This window comes from Mustela erminea, chromosome 2 (genome assembly GCF_009829155.1).
Source record: "Mustela erminea isolate mMusErm1 chromosome 2, mMusErm1.Pri, whole genome shotgun sequence".
NCBI lineage: Eukaryota > Metazoa > Chordata > Mammalia > Carnivora > Mustelidae > Mustela > Mustela erminea.
In genome coordinates, this window is record NC_045615.1 from 12,578,343 (window position 1) to 12,597,993 (window position 19,651).

Below are 19,651 nucleotides of genomic sequence, written 5' to 3' on the forward strand. Positions count from 1 at the left end.
CCAGGGACGATAAGCCGATAAGCCACGTGATGGCACATTAAAGGCGTGGTGCAGGGCTCAGAGCCGGATGATAACCTGGTGGAGGGCGCTATCTGGAGAGGAAATAGGCTGGAACTGGGTGTGGGGGAGTGGGTAGGTAAGGGAGGCCCAACCCCAGGAGGCTGCTTACAGCCCCAGGGCTGGACCCAGCCCCAGGGGTCATGTCATCCATTCTCTGCCACCAGGCACAATTGCACTGACCAATCCATCACTGACCTCTGCCTGTCTTTTTTGTTTGTCCCAATGCATTAATGCATTCTCATACTAAAAGTCTGGAGCAATTCGGAAGAACAGCATAAAACGTGAGTGCCCTCCCTTATCCGCTTTTGTCCCATTAGTCGCGCCCCACCCCCCGGAGGTCACTCAGGGCTCTCCTGGGTGGGTATCACTTGGATCCCTTTGGGGCATATTTATAGACACATAAATGTGCACGTGTGATAAATATAAAATTGTGTGTATGTAGAGTCATGCCATATGTGAAGTTTTCCTCCACCTTGCTCCTCTCCTTGACATGTCTTGGCCATGTTTCTGTATCAGTAACTAGAGAAGTGCCCCATTCATTTTAATGCCAAAACAGTAGTTCATGAAATGAGTGTGTCCTCCTTGACTTATACCTTCCCCACTGCTGTGCCTTTAAGTTGTTCTCAGTGTTTGCTGTTTGGTATGGCAAACATGTTGCTGTGAAGGGTATGGTACATGCATCTTTGGGGCACGTTTTAGGGTAGGATAAACTTCTAAAAGGACAACTGCTTTATCACTGAGTATATACATCTCCAATTTGGGGTGGTGCTGTCAAAAACGCCCTCCCAAAAGACTTTATCCAATTGCGCTTCCAACAACACTTGATGAGGAGGGGAACCATTCTCCCACATCATCCCCAATATGATTGAATATTAGCAGTATTGCCATTTTGCCATTTGGATGGCAAAAAAATATTGCATTGCTGTTTAATTTGCATTTTTCCATTTATTGCTGTGGTTGGGCACATTTTCCTATGTTTATTAGGTGTTTGAAGTTCTCTTTCCTGTGTCTTATCATTTGTCTATTTGTTTTAGGTTGTTGAGACCAGGAAGAGCTCCTTGTGTTTTCTTTGCAGAAATGCTTTTGATATAAGCATCACAAATATTTTCTCCTGTCTAATGCTTATTTTTCACTTGTTCCTATGTCCTTCATGAGGGTCTCCTCTGCATCCTATGTTTCTGGATGTTTAACCCACATTTCTCTGGGGGAAATCTGGTAAAAATATTAATGGTTACCCTTATGTTGACTGTCCATCATGTAGAGGGCTAGAGAGGCACCGTCTCATCCACTTTGGGCAGGGGCCCTGACTGGTGGATGCACCTGATGGGTGAGGAACCAGTCACTCAGCTGAGCAGAATTTGAGCCTCTGGAGCCTTGACCACTGTGCTCTTTTCTTCCCAGTCTCAGCCTCCTTGGCTAATGTGGCTCAAACCATCCTTGCCTGACTCTCATGGAGCATGTTTTGGCTTGTATGTTACTATCTAGGGGCATGTGGGCAAAGAGCAAAATTTCAACTTGTTCCCAATCATTCATATGTTTGACAAATATCCACTGTGCCCTTCCCATGTTCCCTATGCGTTTTCTTGTGCCAGGAGCTGGGGACATGGTGGGAAATGACACAGCTCAGCCTAACAGAGGGGACTGTCTAGCCAAACCATTCTTTGTTTTTCTTTGTCATTTGCTCCCTCACTTAATAAGTATCTGTGAATCTCCTGGGGTTCAGGTGTGGTGCATGTAGGTGGACTGGGCCTATTGTTGAAAGCTAGAACTATGCAGGAGTGAGATGATGTCACCAGATGTCACATGGGAGTCTTGGAAGTAAGAAATAAACAGCACAATCAAAGAATGATGCCAGTGGTGCCTGGGGGGCTCAGGTGGTTAAGCAGCTGACTCTTGATTTCAGCTCAGGTCATGATCTCAGGGTCCTGGGATGGAGCCCCATGTTGTGTTCTGCACTCAGTGGGGAATCTGCTTGAGGATTCTCTCTCTCCCTCTCCTTCTACTCCCCATCCTCCACTCACTTTATCTCAGAAAAAAAAAAAAAAAAAGAATGATGCCAACGATGAGAAGCTTGCATGACTCTAGGGTTCAGACTTCTTCCTGGGTCCCCTGGTTTGGTTGGTTATATACGCCTGCAAACATGTGTAAACACTCTCATGCACACACCCCACCTCCTGTCCAGTCTCCTGAATGGAAACAGGTGCCCTGTTTGCTCTCTGGAAAATAGAGGGCACGGCCCAGCCCCTATCTGTACAAGGCCAAGTCCTGGTGGTTCATGGGAAAAGGCCATTCAGTCCAGAGTAATGAGCAGGAAGCTAATTTTAACCAAGAGATGCAGTGATCTTGGCACAGAAGGAAAGGTTCCAGCGGCGATGTCCCCAGATGGTACCCTTGTCCTTCCAGAAGACATCAGGTGAGATTAGGGAACCCCCTTACCCTCTTGCCTTCCCATCTTCCCAGGCAACTCTGTCAGCTCATGGCAGTGATCCCTCTTCACCTCATCAGTCCTCAGTAATCTGCCTTCAGACCCCTTGGGACTGGCTCCCATCAGGCCCTGTCAGTCTCTGCTAGCCACAGAGATGTGGTAGCCTTGGGGCCCAACTGCTGATTGGAGATGGAGGCAGAGGGGTGGGGGTGGGGAGGCAGGGCTCCCACACTGGCTCCCAGGTGACCCAGGGAAGACGCTGTCTGGCCTGAGCTCTAACAGGGGGATGGGAGCATGCATGTGCTGCTATCCTACTGTGGGCACAACCCTGTACCCACAGGTTCATGTACATTACTCAGTTCATCCCGGCTTCCCTTTGAGGTATGTTTGTGTCCACTTTAAAGATGATGAAACTGAGTTTCAGAGAGTTTAAATAATTTGTCAGGGAATTCCATAGCCAGTAAGAGGCAGAGCCAAGAGTTAAAGTGAACACACTGCCCAATTCTTCCAAAACCTCTCCGTCCACATGATTGGTGACTGGCATGAGAGAGAGGCCAAAGGGGTGTGGGCAAAGCCCCACCAGTGGATTCTGGGGCCAGCTCCAGCTCTGCCTCCAGCTTGCTGTGCAGTGGGCAGCCTCAAAGCCTCAGCTCGCGCCCTCTCCTAGGGAATTCTAGCTGGGAGAGGCTCTGCTCAGAGGCTTGAGTCTTACTTAGTTGGGTGTTCTTGGGCTCAAGTCTTAGTTGCTTGTTCTTGACAGATGACCTCGCCCCCGAGAGCCTGAGAGCCTTGGTTTTCTCATTTATAAAAGGGGACTAGTATCAGAACCTGCTCTGATGGTTGTCTTGTGGCTAAATGAGTTTGTGCGTATAAAGCTTAAGGAGAGCTTAAGCCTGACATGTAACGTTGGTAAATGGCATTGCTACCAGCATCCTCAATCATGAGCACGAGTGGGTATGAGACTTAAACTCCCATGGATGAGGGCAGACTTAAAGGTTCTTTGGGTGTAGCTTCTCATCTTCCCCATTGCTGTATCCCTTCAGGGTCAAGAAAGGACCTGAAAGGTCGCTAGTTCTCTGCAGGTGCCAGTGAGACATTTTCCATGTGCAGCCACTGTTCTGCCCACAAATTTTGACTTTCTCCCATTATCTTCTGGACATTCTCTGGTGGCTATTTTTAGGTCTCTGGCTGATGTCAGGCAGAGTTGTTACTCTATGAATCACCAGCACAGTTCCTGACCTCATGCCTGGGGGCTGTAGCCACCTCACCTCTCCAGGGGCCACGTTGCTGTCTCAAGGATGAGAATCCATTAAGCCTGGTGGCCTCATCGGTGCCAGATGTTTCTTTCCCCTGCTTCTTTTCCACCAGGCATTCACAAAACTTCCCTGTCATCCTCTTGGAACGGTTTGCTTAACCTTATTAAAAGGATTGCCCCTCAAGGGCCACTCAGCGGGCCCTGCGCAGGCTGTGTCTGCCCTGTTCCTCACTTCTCAAGTGCACGTTTAATCTCAGTGCACTTGCTGGGTCCCTCAAGTGCTGGGCATGGAGCCAGGAGCCCGGGATTTGCGTTCCAGCCCCTCCACTCTCTCTGATGTGATGGCGGGGAATGTGCCAGCATCACTGCCTTCCTCCTGGCCTGAAGGAAGAGGAACCGGGGAAAACATGCCAGGCAACAAACACAAAGCGAGTACACCCTTTTGTAAATGGCAAGTGCTGCATCCATTCTGAGGGTCACTGTGTTTAAGGCTCTATGATCTGTTCCAAGAAATAAAGAGCTCTTCTGGCATGGCTATGGAATGGGGATTTCTAGGGAATCAACTAACCTGATTTGGAGAGTGCTCAGATATGAGGATTTCTATTTTCAGAAAAACCCGGCGTCAACGAACATCTGTCCACCAGGAATCCGAGTGTGTTGGGTGGACAGGGAAATAACCCTTGTAGGGCAGCTGAACATGTGAAATAGATAGGAAGAGGGACCTTGGTGCCTGAAGTGGGTGAGTGGGGCCTTCTCAACTCCTACTTCCATCCTACTGGGAGCTTCCTACTCCCAAGACCCACCATAGATCCCCAAGGCTCCCAGGAACCCAGCTTGGAACATCTTGACAAGAGTCTTTCTGGAAGAATGGTTAAGTAGTGAGTCCTCATGCCACCACTTACCGGCTGTGTATTCTTGGGCCAGTTATGAGGATCATAGGATCTACTTTTCCAGGTTGTGATGGTACTTCAGACTCAATAAATGTTGACCGATCAGGAAAGTTTTGTTCAGCTCTCTAAGATTCTGAACATGGTATCAAGGTTGGATGTCCATTCCAGAAAACTTGAAGAGCCCAGTTTGGCTACAGGATTCACCACAAGCCCGTTGGAGGTCCAGGTGTCTCTTGTCTTCCCTGATCTGCCTGGTGGCCGATGCCTTCTGCTCTCTCTCCTACGGCCGAGTGTCCCAAGCTGGACATGGTTCATTCCAGTGAGGATGGAGATGCTGCGTGTCCTGCAAACCCTTGTGAACACCTGCACATGTGTCCACCATGGTGAAGGCCCACCTGGGGATGGCTGGTGAGAGCCTTGGGCAAGTCCAGGTCACCCTGAGGTGGTACTGGGGTGGACTCCCCTGGAAAAAAAGCTGAGAGGTTTTTTCCTCAAAATAGAGTGTTATTCCCTACCTCAGGACATCCACTCACCTGGGACCATCTCAGCCAAGCCTACAAAGGCCCCTGAGCCACTATGTCCTGTGGGAGACAGCAGAGGCACCATCCCGGAGTGGTTGTCAAGCACACGCAGGGAATAACGCACCCCTAGAAACCCAGAGTCACCTGAGGGCCTGTCAGAAGGACCTGAGGTTCTGTGGGGCCCAGAGTCGAACGATATTGGGTGATTGCTGTTAAATGACAGCGTCCACCTCACACCCAGTAAGAGGGCTGGGTCAAAACAAGCAGAAGACATCAGTGGGGAGGAGTTGGAAGCCTTGTGCAGGCTGCTGGGAACGCAGAACGGATCAGCTGCTGTGATAACATTACAGCAGTTCTGTAAAAAATTAAAAATAGGGCGCCTGGGTGGCTCAGTCCGTTAAGCATCTGACTCTAGGTTTTGGCTCAGGTTATGATGTCAGGGTCCTTGGCGGAGCTCCACCCTTGGCAGAGAGTCTGCTTAAGACCCTCTTTCTCCCTCTGCCCCACCCCCTACTCATGCACATGGGCTCTCTCTCTCCAAAAAAAAAAAAAAGAAAGAAAGAAAGGAAGGAAGGAAGAAAGAAAAATAGAACTACTCTATGGTCCTGACTTAGATCTGTTTTTTTTCTTTTTAATATTTTATTCATTTACTTGAGAAAGAGTAAGAGAGAGAGAGCACACAAGATGGGGGAGGGTCAGCGGGAGAAGCAGACTCCACACTGAGCGAGGAGCCCGATGTGGGACTCAAACCCAAGACTCCGGTATCATGATCTGAGCCGAAGGCCGACACTGACTGAGCCACCCAGGCACCCCCAGGCTTGAATCTTGAAGAGATATTTGTACCCCATGTTCGTAACAGCATTATTCACAACAGCCAAGAGGTAGAAACAACCCAAGTACCCCTCAACAGATGAATGGATAAACAAAATGCAAGACAGACAACACACAGTGGAATCTCATTCAGTCTCAGAGGAGGGAATTCTGACACAGGCCACGGTACAGATGAACCTGAAGGCCACCACGCCGAATGAAATAAGTGGACACCAAAGGACACATGCTATAGGATTCAAATTTCTATTTACATGAGAACTTAGAACAGCCAAATCCCCAGAGACAGGAAGTAGAGTAGAATGCGAGCTTGGGGGGCGGGAGGGACTGGGGAAGGGAAGGGGGGAGCTGGCATTCAGTGGAGACAGAGTTTCAGTTTGGGAAGATGAAGTTCTGGAGGTGGAGGGTGCTGGTGGCTGCAAGGCAATGTGAGGGAACGGGATACCGCGGACCAGCACACTTGGAAAGTGCCTGGGCTGGTAGGGACATTTTATGTGAGGGGTGTTTGACCACAGCCAAAACCAAAACTGAGGACGACAGGAGGCTTGAGGAACCTCAAAGACTGCTTTTTAAAGTACCTGAAGGAATATGTGGTGGACCCTTCTATAAAATAAATCATTTCATTTTAAAGACAAATTTGTCTTCTGTGTAAATCTAGACCGTCCTACAGGAAGCCGGTGCTCTGCGGGGGCTCCTGGCTGGCTCAGTCGGTAGAGCAAGAAACTCTCGAACTCGGCTTGGAGTTCAAGTTGAGTGGAGAGATTACTTAAAAGCAAAACCTTAAAAAAAAAAAAAAAAAAAAAAAAAGGAGCTGGTCCGTTGGTGTTCCAGCTTCTCTGTGGATGTTACTTATTTGTAGATGAGAATTTTACCCACACCAAATAGGCTTGTTTCTGAAACAAGCATCCAAAGCTATGAGAAAAGACATTTCTGTGGCTGACGTGCCCCACTCTGTGGTACTTGTTCCGGCAGCCCAATCTACCATTCCATTTTTAAACTACTCTTTAAATCCTTAAAACAACCTTGCAAGGGAGTCATTGTTCTCACCTGTTCACAGACAAGGAAGTGGAGGCTCCGAGAACTTGAGTTATTTACCCAAGGTTGCACAGCCGGAAAGTGCTGCTAAACCTAGGTCCTTGACTTCAAATCCCACGTGTTCTTTTTGAAGTCCTTCTTCGAAGGTGGGAGGGGTGTGAGAGACGACAAAGAAAAATCACGGCAATGAGTGGAGAACAGAATACTGGTGGTGTTAGAAGCCCAAGTCTGGAGACAGATCACAGAGGACAGGGAAACCCAGGTAAGGTGTTGGAGGTTGTGACTCAGTGTCTTTAAAGGCCTTTCTCTGGGGGCTATCCTAAGAATAATAATAAGAGCTAACATTTCTGGGGCGTCTGGGTGGCTCAGTGGGTAAAAGCCTCTGCCTTCTGCTCGGGTCATGATCTCAGGGTCCTGGGATGGAGCCCCACATCAGGCTCTCTGCTCTGCAGGGGGGCCTGCTTCCTTCCTCTCTCTGCCTGCCTCTCTGCCTACTTGTGATCTCTGTCTGTCAAATAAATAAATAAAAAATCTTTAAAAAAAAAAAAAAGAGCTAACATTTCTGAGCATTTGCAGAAGACAGGCACAATGATAAATGCCTCGTATGTACTATTTTGTCTAAACCTCGAAACAAGCCTATATTTTAGGTGTTTTTAAAAAAGATTATTCATCCATCCATCCATCCACTCATTTATTTAGAGTGTGACTGGATGCCGGGAGAAGGAAAGGGAAGGAGAATCTCAAGCAGATTCTGTGTTAAACTTGTGAAGCCCAATGCCAGGCTGCTCAATGCCATGACACCAAGGTCATGACCTGAGCCAAAATCAAGAGTTGGAAGCTCAACCCACGGAGCCACCTAGGTGCCCCTCTTTGGGGTATTTTTATTTTATGTCCATTTTATAGATGAAGAAACTGAGGCTCAGAGAAATCAAGCCCAGAGTCCAAGGTCACACATCCTGGGAAAGGAAGTGCTTGTATTTGAACCCAGGTCTATGTAACCCCAAGGATCTTGCCGTTCTTCATTTTCAAATGCTGCAGCAATTCCATTGCTGCACATGTGTCCTGCCTCGGTGGAGGAAGAGGGAAAGGAAGGCAGGGTTTCCATCACAGGCCAGGAGACGTCTGGGTCCAAGGCCGGGTGTGCTCCTCGCCAGAGCTCTGGGAGACGGGCAGCGATCAAATATCTCAGGCCCGGGTTCTCCCTGCGATTTCCTTCCACTCGCAGATCCTGGCGGGAGAATATGACCTCCACAGCCCTGAGTGAGCAGCCCTCCCACTCGGAAGACGAATTCCCAGAGCAGGAAATGTCGCCTCTGCCCATTCAGGCTCTCTATGTGTCTCTGTTTCTCTCCGTATTGTCTCTCTCTGTATCTATCTCTGTCATGCTGCATCTCTCTCCACATCCTCTCACACTTCACTTTCTGGCTGGGAATTGAAAAGCTTCTGGGTCTTTATAAATTGGACGATTGTCCTAACAAAACCTCCTGGGGCACTCAGGCTCAGTTCTGGGCACCGCTAAGGCAAGGGTGCCTCCTGGTGGTGAAAAGTCTCTCTGGTCCCTCAAGGTTGGGCTCCAGCCTCACCTCCAGAAAACCTCTGTGAGCCTGACAAGGTGTGTCTGAGAAAACATTGGGCTCATGGGTTTCTTTTCTAGTTTCTGCAGGTTAGGACTTGCATAGAGAACTAGGAAAAGCAACAGACATGAACTGGTCTTGCAATTCCACGGCCTGAGCATCAAACTAGGAACCCCTGGTGCCTTGCAGCTTGCCCTCCTGGGAAGGGTCCTTCCCAACCCCATGCAGCCTAGCCCCATGGTTCCCAATCCTGGCTGAACTCTAGTATCAGCTGCAGACATCTAAAATGTGCCAATGGTCAGGCCCCTCCTGGAATCCTGGCACTGGTATTTTTAGATGTTCCTTCCCCTGTGTCATGGTCTAACCTTCACCGCACCATCATCTGAACTGCAGCCAGGGTTGAGGGCTCTAGGAAAGATGAGGTTTCCAGATCCCACCTTAGACCCACTGGATCAGAATCTCAGAGAGCGACTAGAAGCCTGTCTTTTATTTATTATGTTCTCCCGAAGCTTTATTTATTTGAGAGAGGGAGAGAGAGAGAGAGCACCTTGGGAAGGGTGCAGAGGGAGAAAATCTCAGACACCCTGCTGAGCACAGAGCCTAGTGCTGGGCTCGATCCCACAACCCACGAGATCATGACCTGAGCTGAGACCAAGAGTCACTGAACTCACTGAGCTACTCAGGCACCCCAAGAAACCTGTTTTTCAAAACAAGGAGCTGAAGTGATTTTTAGAAGCAGTGCAGTTACAAAGCACCGAGAGAACCCACTTCATCTTTATGGGGAAGGTGGTGGGGTCCAGCGAGGTGACGAGCCAGCCCCAGGCCTTGCAGCTCTGGACAGCTGGAGCCCAAGTTGCTGGAAACTACTTCAGAGGGGCCATGAGAGGCAGGGTGGTGGTGCCCAGGCTGTAGGTCTAAGCAGGAAGGAGGGATTCATTTTCTATCTGACTGATAAGACTCCTTCCAGTACTCCCTCCAGAGTCACTCTTAGGTCCTCTCAGACCCTGCTCATTTGTAAGCCTTACGGGCTCAGATCTGTCTGTCTGGTGCCCTCCCCAACCCTCTACAGGTTACCCTGAATTCCAGCTTAGTTCCCTCCAGCCATGTTCCCTCATCTTGGGGTCTGGCCCTGACAGCCCCAATTCCCAGATATTCTGAGGAGATGGGGCGTGGGCACTAGGCCTCCTCCAGAGTGGGGGAGGCTGAGCTGTGAATTTTTTTTCTGAAAGACTCCGCAGTACTCTTGCCCAAAGTGCCCATGGTTCCTGGGGGAGCTCAGAGGCAATTCTCTGCCCCTCCCTCTCCCCACTGCCCTGAGGACAAGGTTTCTTGTCCCTAGAGCCCTCTACCTCCCAAATCCTGGATGGCCTAGAGGAGATCTGTCCAAGCCCCAATCTGACCATGTTGCCTGCTTCACACACACTCACTAGGCTCCATGTAAGCCTGCCTCACCTCCGCGTACCAGCATCGCCTGCTCCTGGGACTGTCGTGTTCACCTACGTAGTAGTTTGTGGAGAGGGGCTGGGGGCAAAGAATGGGTTCAAATCTGGGGTCCAGCACTGGCCAGCTAAGAGCCTCTGAATAAGCTTCGTGGTGTGGAGCCTCTGTCATTTATTTCTTGTATGGAAAGGAGTATAGGCTTGATAACAATGGTGATGCCTCCCCAGAGCTGTTTGAGAATCCATAGACAGTATGGGAACACATACTAGAAATCCCAAGGACCTTACAGGAATGCATACTGGAAATCCCAAGGATGCAAACATACAGATGTTTGTTCTTCTTTGCCCAGTCATCTCTGTTCCCCTACAGGGGCAGCTCCTGCGGTGAGGTTCTTCCAGCCCAGCAGCTCCCGCCAAGACTCTGCTGCCATAGTCCAGCAGCTGTGCTCGCCTCAACCCCCTCCCACCACTAATAAGCAGTGTGACCTGGGAATACCACCCAATCTCTTTGTGCCTGCCTTTCTTCCTCTGTACACAACATCGTAATATTCCTTGGGTTACCAGGATCAGAGGGGTCAAAACATGGCAAGTTGCTGGCCAGGGGTTTAAAGGGAGGGAGGGATGAATAGAAGCATAAGGGATTTTTAGGGCATTGAAACTATTTTATATGATAGTGTAATGCTGGAGGCAAGTCATTATACATTTGTCCAAAACGCATACAATATAACACAAAGAGCGAATCCTAATGTAAACTAGGGGCTTTAGCTAGTAATGATGTGTTAATTTGGCCTGTTAGTTGTAACAAATGAACCACACTATGGCAAGATGTTAATAATAGAGGAAATAGAGGGGCGGGGGTGAGGGGTAAATGGACATTCTTTGTTCTTTCCACTTATTTTTCATAAACCTAAATTCTCAAAAAAATCTATCATAATAAATCTATTTAATAATAATCTATTATAATAAATCTATTATAAATAAAAACAACAACAACAAAAAACCATGACAAATAGCGAGCCTCCTGAACAGTGTGAAGCCTTGAATGTTTCCTGGTGTTACCATCCCATCACCGTCCGCACCTCGTTGCTGCACCTGGTCGCAGGACTCAGAGCCCAGGGCGCTCGCTCCCCGTGCACGCACCCCCAACAAGTGCAGCTGGCACTCTCCCACTGCCAGGCCTCAGCAACGGGTCCTGGACTCAGACCAGAAGCCCAGGGATTTCTGAGGTGAGGGCGCCACCTGCCGGCCCCGCTCAAGCCTCCCCTAAAAGGCCATGACCCCTGGGTCTGCGGTGTTGTCCTTGAGGCCGGGCTCGGTTTCCACGAATCCGCGAGTCCCTTGCCGCGTCACTCATGCAAACCACCTGTGTCACGTAGCGAGGTCCAGGCTTGTCCCCAGTAACGACACGGCGAAAGTCAAATCTCGTGACTTTATTACGGAAAAGTCCCCAAAGCGCTGGACGCTTCTCTGAATGGACATCTCAGAGGACCCAGTCCTGCTTCTGGGGTAGCAGAGAGCGAGCAGGACAGGGGCGCGGACCGCGCAGGTGGGAGCAGCCGGACTCCCCAGTCACCTGTAGTCGACTTCTTGCTTTTGGCGCCAGCTCAGGGTTGTCACACGAATTCAAACGTTTAACGGTGTGCCAGGCGTTTGCCTGACACTATTCTGAACATCTTACTGGGGTTAACGAATGTAATCCTCCCGAGGAACATACGAGGTAGGTACTATCATGGTTCTTCCCTCATTGTACAAGTAAGACAGCGGAGGAACAGAGAGGCTGAATGGCTCACCAAGGTCACACAGCCAGAGAAGGGGGGGGGAGCTGCCATTGAATGTCCAGAGTCTGTGCTGTGTGATCCACCCGTCAGGCTGCCTCTACCTCTACTTTCCTCATCTGAGAAATGGGCATACCAATTCATCCCTGCCTTTCCTGGCTGGCTGTGGCTAGAATATAAGCTGCGAGGTGAACATGCCTGGTCAGTTCTACAGGATGGGTCGCAGGTGTGAGCCAACCCCGGGCCTCGCGCGCCCCGGACGCGTGTCCCTGCGTCAGGGCCTAGGGCTGCAGCTCGTACTGCTGCTCGGTGGCTGTGTGGAAGTCCTCGAGCACTGACTGCAGGAACTCAAAGGTGGGCCGCTCCTCTGGCCGGCTCCTCCAGCACTCAGCAATGACACCGCGGTACAGCTCCGGCGGGCACGAGTCCGGCCGCGGCATGCGGTAGCCGCGCTCCAGGCTGCGGATGACCTCGGGGTTGCTCATTCCTGCAGGCGGAGGGGACGCAGAGCGCGGCTGAGGGGCGGCGGGAGCCCGTGAGGCCCAGACCACCGCATCCTCCCTCGCAGGTCACTGGGCTGCCCAGCTGGTGCCCCTGAGAAACAACCCTTTATTTACATGTCATTCCTCCGAGAACAGCTGGAGGGGAGGCTTGGGTTGTCTCCTTAGTGCAGGCAGTTCCTCTGTGTGTGGGACCCTGGCTTGCTTACCTGCCATGGGCACACAGCCCAAGCCCGTCCCTTGCTGGCCAGGTGCTCCGTGAAGATGCACCAGCCCGCGGAGGGAGACCGCTTGGCTGAGTTGGCCAAGCCCTTTAGCGGCCCAGTGGGGTGGGGGGAGGGCTGGGAAGTTGTACAGTCAGAACACGGCTTCCGGAACTACACCCAAGGTGCAAGGCCAGAGGAGAGACAAGCTGTCCTCAAGTGAGAACCAGTTTGGAGTGAACTTGAGTTCAGACACTGACCTTCACTTAATTCCTGGTTTGGGGGTTTACTGACCTCTCCTGAATGAAGGGGCACAGCCCTGTTGCCAAAGCAATGTTGAGGAAGGGGCACAGAGCCTCTGTCTCCAGAGTGACATGCATGAGTCTCTGTTCCAACTGCGGGACCCCATTCTGACATAGATGTGGGCAGCTCCAGGCACCAAGGATGGGATATCTGTCATTGCAGTCATTTCTGAAAGGTAGGGAACCCATCTAATCACTGCGGGACCAAGCCGCCTACCTGGATAGGGTACACGCCCATAAGTGACGATTTCCATCAGGAGGATTCCAAACGACCACACATCTGCTTTGATGGTGAACACCCCAAAATGGATGGCCTCTGGGGCAGTCCACTTGATGGGGAACTTGGCGCCTATGAGAAAAGCCACAGGCAGCTTTGTGAGGCCATGACAGACTGTCCCTATGCACCTTCCCTCCCCCTTTTTAGCAGGCCTTGGACCACCATCTCTGGTTGTGCTTCCAGAGAACCACTAAGACCCACTAGAACACATGAGTAGGCATGTTGAAGACTCTAGGGGTGCACAGCCCTAGAGTGCTTCCAGAGATGCTTCCAGAGAACCACTAAGACCCACTAGAACACATGAGTAGGCATGTTGAAGACTCTAGGGGTGCACAGCCCAAGAGACAACCTCTGTCACCCTGTTTGGGTCTTGGTTCCATGGGCTTCACAAGGCAACCCATATGTGTTTCCACCTGGGACAGAAGAGTTATTTCCACCTCACGTGTTTAATAACAGAAATCCATAGTTTGGGCAAGTCATCTTAACTGGTCCCTGCCTTTTAATCCCTACCTGCAAAATGGAACTGATGACAAGGGACTTGTGTGCTACCTAGGGTCACGGTGAGGAGGGCATTCCAATCACGCTGTCCCGTGAAGCCCCCTGGGAAGCTGCAGCCTGGTCAGCATGTAGAGTAGACAGCATACAGCTCAGCATGGGATTACCTCCTTCCTTGCCCTGCTTTCTCGGTTTCCCCAGCCAGCCTGAAGCTTCCTCAGGGAACAAGCCCTATTGATCCTTCTCCTGTGCCAACTGATTAATATGCTCAGCTAATATTGCTTGTTAGCTTACTTGATACATGTATTTGACCATTTTAAATCTTCTCATGAAGATTTTTTCTTTTTCTTTTTTTTTTGTCTTATGAAGAAAAGCAGAATGCTCTGTGGAAACCCTAATTCAGGTATAAGCATTTACTGCCTGCTCATGCTTCAAAAAAATGTTTTCCATAGTGTGTTCTGAGAAACCCTACATCTGTGGGAGGCTTATAGAAGCCAAGTGAAAAAAGTACCTTGGGCTCAAATTAGTTTTGGAGAGACAGGTGAAGCAAATATATGCTGTTTCTTTGCTGCAGGACTTGTCAGTGCCTTTCATATGTTGGTGTGCACCAGGAATCTCCAAAGAGGGTCAGAACAACCTATGCAGCATCTCCAAACCTACTTCATCACAAAACCATTCCTCATCAGACACTAGTGAAGCCCCTTTACAGAAACGCTGATCTACCTGGGAGTGAGGCCAGAATTGGGAAAAAACAGAAAGCTCTTCTCTGAAGTGTCAAGGAGAAGCACAAGGGGGTTTAGGGAGTTGGGGAAGGTAAGGCCCAAGGTCTCCCTTGTAGATGGGGGCTCCGCCCACCTTCTTGAGCGGTGTATTCACTGTCAATGATGCGGGCCAAGCCGAAGTCCGCGATCTTGCAGCACAGGGTCTCAGACACCAGGATGTTGGCTGCTCTCAGGTCACGGTGGATCGAATTCATTTGCTCGATGTACGCCATTCCTTCGGCAATCTGAGGGAACAAGCCACACAGTGAAGGACAGCGCAGGGACCTCCAGGCAAGGATGGAGCCAACCAGCATGCCCTGCAGAGCCGCTATCAGGAGAGGAAGGACCTGCCCACCTATCTGGAGGGCCGGTCCTCACCCCCTCTTAGCCTGGAAGGGGCAGGAACACTTGGAGGTCTGTGTTTGTGTTTGTTAGCAGATGCATAGGGGACGAGGAGTGCTGCTGGAGAAGGAGAAGGAGCAGATTCCTGAGTGGAGGAAACTGGCTTCCACCACTCTTCAGCTGAATAAGCCATAGACCGCAGCCCTCGAAAAGCCCAGAAAAGCAGAGACATGGATATCAGAGCCAGAGCTGCCTGAACCCCTCACCCACTTCTCTGTCCTTCCAAGTGTTTGCAGGGAAGGAAGACAGCAGAATGAAAGCAGAAGAAGGTCTTTGAAGGGGTCGGGGAAGAAAAGGTCAGGGAAGGAGGGAAGTCAGCAGCACTGTTCAAGAGCAGGGAGCCTTGGACTGGGGCTGCGTAAGCTCTCTGAGGGGTCTCGGTCCTGACCTGCAACATGAGGAAAGGGGTCTCCAGGGTGCGGAGTTGAGGTGGGCATTACACAAGACATGTGGCCAGGTGGCTAACGAGGCCCTCAGAGGGCATGCGCAGAATTCCAGTGGACCAGAGGCCGTTTCTGTCCCCCATCACCACCACTGGGCCAGGAATAGCTGCTCATGTGGCACTTGTGTCTTGTAGTCGAGGAAACCCATGGAGGCTTTATTCTTCTCAGTCCCGCTTGATGGATGAAGGAACCGGGGCAGAGCATAAAATGCCAGTGTACCCCCAGACCAGCGATGGCAAGAAGGCAGCACTGGACTTCATCCTACTTCTCCGTAAGCGTCCATCTGCCCTGGTTTATTCATGAATCCATTCACTTCGTCATTCATTTATTCCTTTGCTAAATCATACATTTATTGGGATGTTACTGTGGGGGCTAGAAAGCTGAATACCAAATATCTTGGATCTGGATAACATTTACCAGCACTCCTCCCATTAACAAATGCGTGCTGAGAAGTACTAGAAATCATACCAAAGGTGGGGGGGTTTGCGGGGGAACCAGATGGGCTTTCAAGACGACTACACCACACGCGGTGCTAACTGAAACTCATGCAGAAAGTGTTCTCTGCCCCTTTCCCATCCAGGGAAATCTGAATTGAATTTAACTTGGGTCTTGAATGTCGGTTAGGATTTTGCCCAGGCATTCTGGGTGAAAGGGGCAGCCTGAGTGAGGGCTCAGGGGTGTGACAGGACATGGGGGGGTGCTGTGGGGCTGCAAAGTAGGGCACATAGATGACGGTTATAGGCGGGATTTGCATTTCATCCTGCAAAGCAGGAAAAGGAGTGCCCAGAAGGGTCGTGTGTGTGTGTGTGTGTGTGTGTGTGTCCACACACGTGTTTGCTGAGACGCAAGCATGACTAGAATGGGGTGTAGAAGCTGTTCACTTGGAAGGTTCTGATTTTCTGGTTTCCTAACCCTTAGATTCTTGGCCACCCCTAGGTATAAATGCAGGTGGCTTTTCATATCCTTTGCCCCTGGGAAGACCCAAGATTTCCCCAGGAACTGAGAAAGAGACAGGGGAGAGTGAGAAAGGCGAAGAAAGAAAGAAAAAAGGGGTGGCCACTCTTATCACTGTTTTGTGGTTTGAGGCTGGTTACCAGTGTTAATTTTCCGAGACCACTCAGCACCCTACCCAAACCCAGGTGCGCTAACCTTAGTGGAAAAAGGGCATGGTGGCATCAGTTCCTGCACTGATACTAATAACAGATAATACCAGACAAGGTGGGGATGGGGTGGTGGTGTGGGGTGAGGGGGAGGTTTCCTCTCTGGAGGCGGATGTGTGTGTGTTTCTGGGTCTCACCGGCTGACCACAGACCAGAGCTCTTCTGCTGAGAGTTCCAGTTTTAGCAGACACACACACTCACGGCCATCAGGTGTGTTTCCCTGCCAGTTAGAACCCTCAGCTAACATCCCCGGGGAGGAACGACCCCTTCTCTCCCTTTTGCTCTTCACCTCATGAAGCCTGGACTGTGATTCACCTGCTGGAGGAGGCATTTGTGGGCATAATCTGAGGAAGAAAGGAGGTCATGACACGCCTGCCTACACTGTCACATGGAATTCAGGTGAACTCTCCGGGTTCCCCACACCATCCGTTCTCCTTCTCTTCAGGAATAATTGGACTCACCTCACTTCATCCCAACGGCCCAGAATAAAGACTGCATTTCCCAACCTCCTTCGCAGCCTGGGTGTGGCCAGGTGACATGATTGGGGGCAAGGAAAGAAATGTCAAAGTAAGGATAGTAGGTGACTTCAGGGACATGTCTCTAGAAGGAGGAAGGTGGGAAGCCTGAGTGGCTCAGCTGTTAGAAGGGAGAAGGTGGGCTTAAATGACATGCTAAGTGCCGAGCAGATGGAAGAAATGTGGGTCCCTGTGTCTTTGGGGGAAAGACCCACTTACTTGCCCCCACACAGAACACTTCTGGATATTTACAAATTTAAACCGTTATTACTCTGTGTTTTCTGCCCTTCCCAGCCCAGCCTAAATTGAGTGGCTACAACCTCTGAATAGTCAGTTTCATGAAGCCACAAGGCACAGAGGAGAGGGTGGGGTTCTGAGTCCACTTGGTCATAACTACTCTTGGGCTTTGCTATAGTTGATAGCTCACAAACCTGGGCTGACATGTCGATCAGTCTGGGGAGGGACAATCTGCTACCTTCATCTGTCTTCAGGAAATCCAGCAAGCATCCTAAGGAAAGAGAAGTTGCAACCGCTCTTGTGCAAAATGAGCCAACCCCGGCTGTGCCGGTCCCTCCCATGTGAGCACTGCCCCCAACCTGGTGTCAGGAAACATGGGGCACCCTGTCAGATCTCCGGTACACAGAGAACAAAACCACCCACAGCTGCAGAGTAGAGTGCTTTCTGCTTTACAGAAATTCTAGTCTCGGTCATCAGAGCATCCCAGGAGGCAGCCAGTGTGCTCCCAGCTGCTCAGAGGAAGTTCAGTTTCTGCAAGGGTCAGAGCCACCCAGCTGGAGATCCAGGAGCAGAACCTGATCTCCCGACTCTGTATCAGTGCCTGTTCCTGGCATGATGTCCCACAGTGTCTTCCTGTCCCCTTCACCCTTTGTTGGCAGAGATTCTGTCTCTGAGGACCAAGGGTGCAAAAAATGCCAGCACGGAGACCCCTGCCTCCTAGGGTTTGGTGCGGGGGACAAATGCATCTCCACTGTGACATCTAAGAACTGGGAGGGATGGTCACCTGAGGGGGCATTGAGTTCCCAGCTCAATGTGGGGCCCCCTTGAGGATGATTTCTAAGGAGTTAGGTTAACATGGCAGGTTAGGATCCTACAGAAGTGTTGGGCAATCAGGGTCACAGGAAGAGTGGGAAGGAGCTCACAGGCTGACCCCCACCCACTGCCCCATGAGATCTTGGCTTCACTGTGGACTTCCATGGCCAGCTGGCCTGATCTCTCTTTTCACCCATGATGTCATTTATGGTTTTCAGAAGTCCATGGCTAGTGAGTGGCAGAACTGGGACCAGAACCATCTCTGGATGCCCAGTCGAGCACTCTTGGCAGTGCTCTGCCCTCCCTGGTGAGCATCAGACAGTGCTGGGCATAGAAGGTGCCCTCCAAAAATGTTGCCTGAAGTGTGTCTGAATGGGGACACAGCTCTGAAAGAACCACTGACCCATATTTTCCCCACCATCCTTCCTTCCTGCCCCTCAGTCCCATGGAAAACCTTAGATCTGTAGGATATTGGCTAATTGGTGGGGCCCATGACCCAGGGATACCCCACGGAGGTCCGCTCACTGGCAGACCCACTGCAGCAGATCAGCCTCAGCCTTCTGGGCTCCTCATGCCTTGACCCTGCCCCTCCCCACCCCTGACTGACGATGCAGCCCCATGCAGGGCACCACCTCTGGCCATGTACTCGGTCACGATGTAAATGGGCTCCTTGGTGACCACGGCATAGAGACGAACTAGCCTCTCATGCTGGAGAGTTTTCATCATGTTGGCCTCTGCCAGGAAGGCCTCCGGAGACATGGTTCCCTCCTTTAAGGTCTTGATGGCCACTTTCACATTGTTCTTGTAATAACCTGAGCCGGGTCAGGGAGAGAATAAAGAAACCATTTAGAAGACCTGGACACTGTGGGAGGTGATCACTTCACTAAAATATCTATAAGCTCCCAGGAGCCACCCTTATTCTATAGGTGGAGGACTGAGGTCAGAACTGCCCGCCTAGGATGGAGCCCTGGGCTCGGATGTTCAGGTCCTATAGGTGACAGATGAGCTGGCTTTTCCTGTAGGACGCCAGCCTATCTCAGCCTCTTGTGCCCGACTGGAGCCTCAGGGAGTTGAGAAACTTCCCTGCCTGGAGGGAGGCTGTTTTACCTCCTCGCCCCTGCGCCAGGTCTGTCCTGGTGTGTCGCGTCCCTTCTGCCCTTCCTATAGCCTGCTCCTCTCCCGACGTGAGTCTCTTCTACCACACGATACCTTCGGCCTGGAAATGGGCATCACAGCCCATGGCAGCACTGCCGAGGAGGCAGAGGTGGCTTGTAGACCTCTTTCCCTCCTTTCTGTGCCCTGCAAGTTTCCTTCCCCTGTACCTCCATCCCCCACCCACATTTTCCTCCAACCACGTTCTCCTCCATCAAGCTCCCCCATCCACCCTGAAAGGTAAAAGATAAAAAATAATTGACACACCCTTCTCAGGAGATCTTTGCAAGGACCTATGTAGGGCTCCGCACATAGGTGTTTCAGGCATCAGTCCCGGTTGCTGGAGGAGGGTTTGGGGACACAGGTGGATCTCATCTGGGGATCATGCCCCAGAGCTATGGACTGGTCCAGGAATAAAATAAAGCACTGCCTTTCATAGTCTGCTAGTGCTCTTGGTGAGTACAAGAGTGGTCGTCCGCTACACGTACAGGGACTGGGGCGCTCAGTGACCTCGCTTGTCACCCAGCTACAAGCAGTGGCTTGGTCTATTATTAGACTTCTGGAGCTCCTGGGTCACCATTGACCATGT

At 50.9% G+C, this 19,651-nt stretch overlaps 1 protein-coding gene across 3 annotated transcripts in view; it reads right to left on the reverse strand.

Annotated features, from left to right (window-relative positions):
- Positions 1-11,441: 11,441 nt before the first annotated feature.
- BLK (BLK proto-oncogene, Src family tyrosine kinase) overlaps positions 11,442-19,651 on the reverse strand; it is a 70,411-nt gene continuing 62,201 nt past the window's right edge. For all 3 annotated transcript variants that reach the window (XM_032332259.1, XM_032332261.1, XM_032332260.1), the window contains 5 exons: positions 18,543-18,722; positions 17,292-17,368; positions 14,435-14,585; positions 13,025-13,156; positions 11,442-12,289 (listed from right to left, as the gene is read on the reverse strand). In XM_032332259.1, coding sequence (XP_032188150.1) covers positions 12,084-12,289; positions 13,025-13,156; positions 14,435-14,585; positions 17,292-17,368; positions 18,543-18,722 — 746 coding nt within the window. In that variant the 3' untranslated portion in view covers positions 11,442-12,083. The remainder of the gene's footprint in view (positions 12,290-13,024; positions 13,157-14,434; positions 14,586-17,291; positions 17,369-18,542; positions 18,723-19,651) is intronic.